At 21.3% G+C, this 418-nt stretch overlaps 1 protein-coding gene across 1 annotated transcript in view; it reads left to right on the top strand.

The window, feature by feature from the left end:
* Positions 1–234: 234 nt before the first annotated feature.
* Positions 235–418, top strand: part of EMH_0024640 (uncharacterized protein) — a gene marked incomplete at both ends in the record, with an annotated part of 2,156 nt that continues 1,972 nt past the window's right edge. Inside the window, one exon of the mRNA XM_013502326.1 lies at positions 235–261. Within this exon, the coding sequence (XP_013357780.1) occupies positions 235–261 (27 nt within the window). The remainder of the gene's footprint in view (positions 262–418) is intronic.

The raw sequence follows: 418 nt of genomic DNA, 5'->3' as shown, positions 1-418 counted from the left end.
AAAAAAAAAAAAAAAAAAAAAAAAAAAAAAAAAAAAAAAAAAAAAAAAAAAAAAACAGAAAACAAACAAAATTTATCTTTTTTAAGAAGAAGTCGACGAAGAAAACACATAAAAAACACAAAAAAACACAAAAAAACATAAAAAAACACAAAAAAAACAAAAACAAAAACAAAAAAAAACAGAAACAAAACAAAAAACATTATTTAAATAAAGAGACAAACCAAGAGGAAGAGAATGATCCAACAAGCAGAGCTAAATTTAGTTTTTTTAGGAAGAAATCGACGAAGAAAACACATAAAAATACACAAAAAAACACAGAAAAACAGAAAAAAAACAGAAAAAAAAACAGAAACAAAAACAGAAACAAAACAAAAAAAACAAAAAAACAGAAAACAAACAAAAAGACAAACCAAGAGGC

This window comes from Eimeria mitis, genomic scaffold (genome assembly GCF_000499745.2).
Source record: "Eimeria mitis Houghton genomic scaffold, Emh_scaff886, whole genome shotgun sequence".
Lineage (NCBI taxonomy): Eukaryota > Apicomplexa > Conoidasida > Eucoccidiorida > Eimeriidae > Eimeria > Eimeria mitis.
Note: the sequence above shows the minus strand (reverse complement) of the source record. Positions and strands in the feature narration are given on the sequence as shown.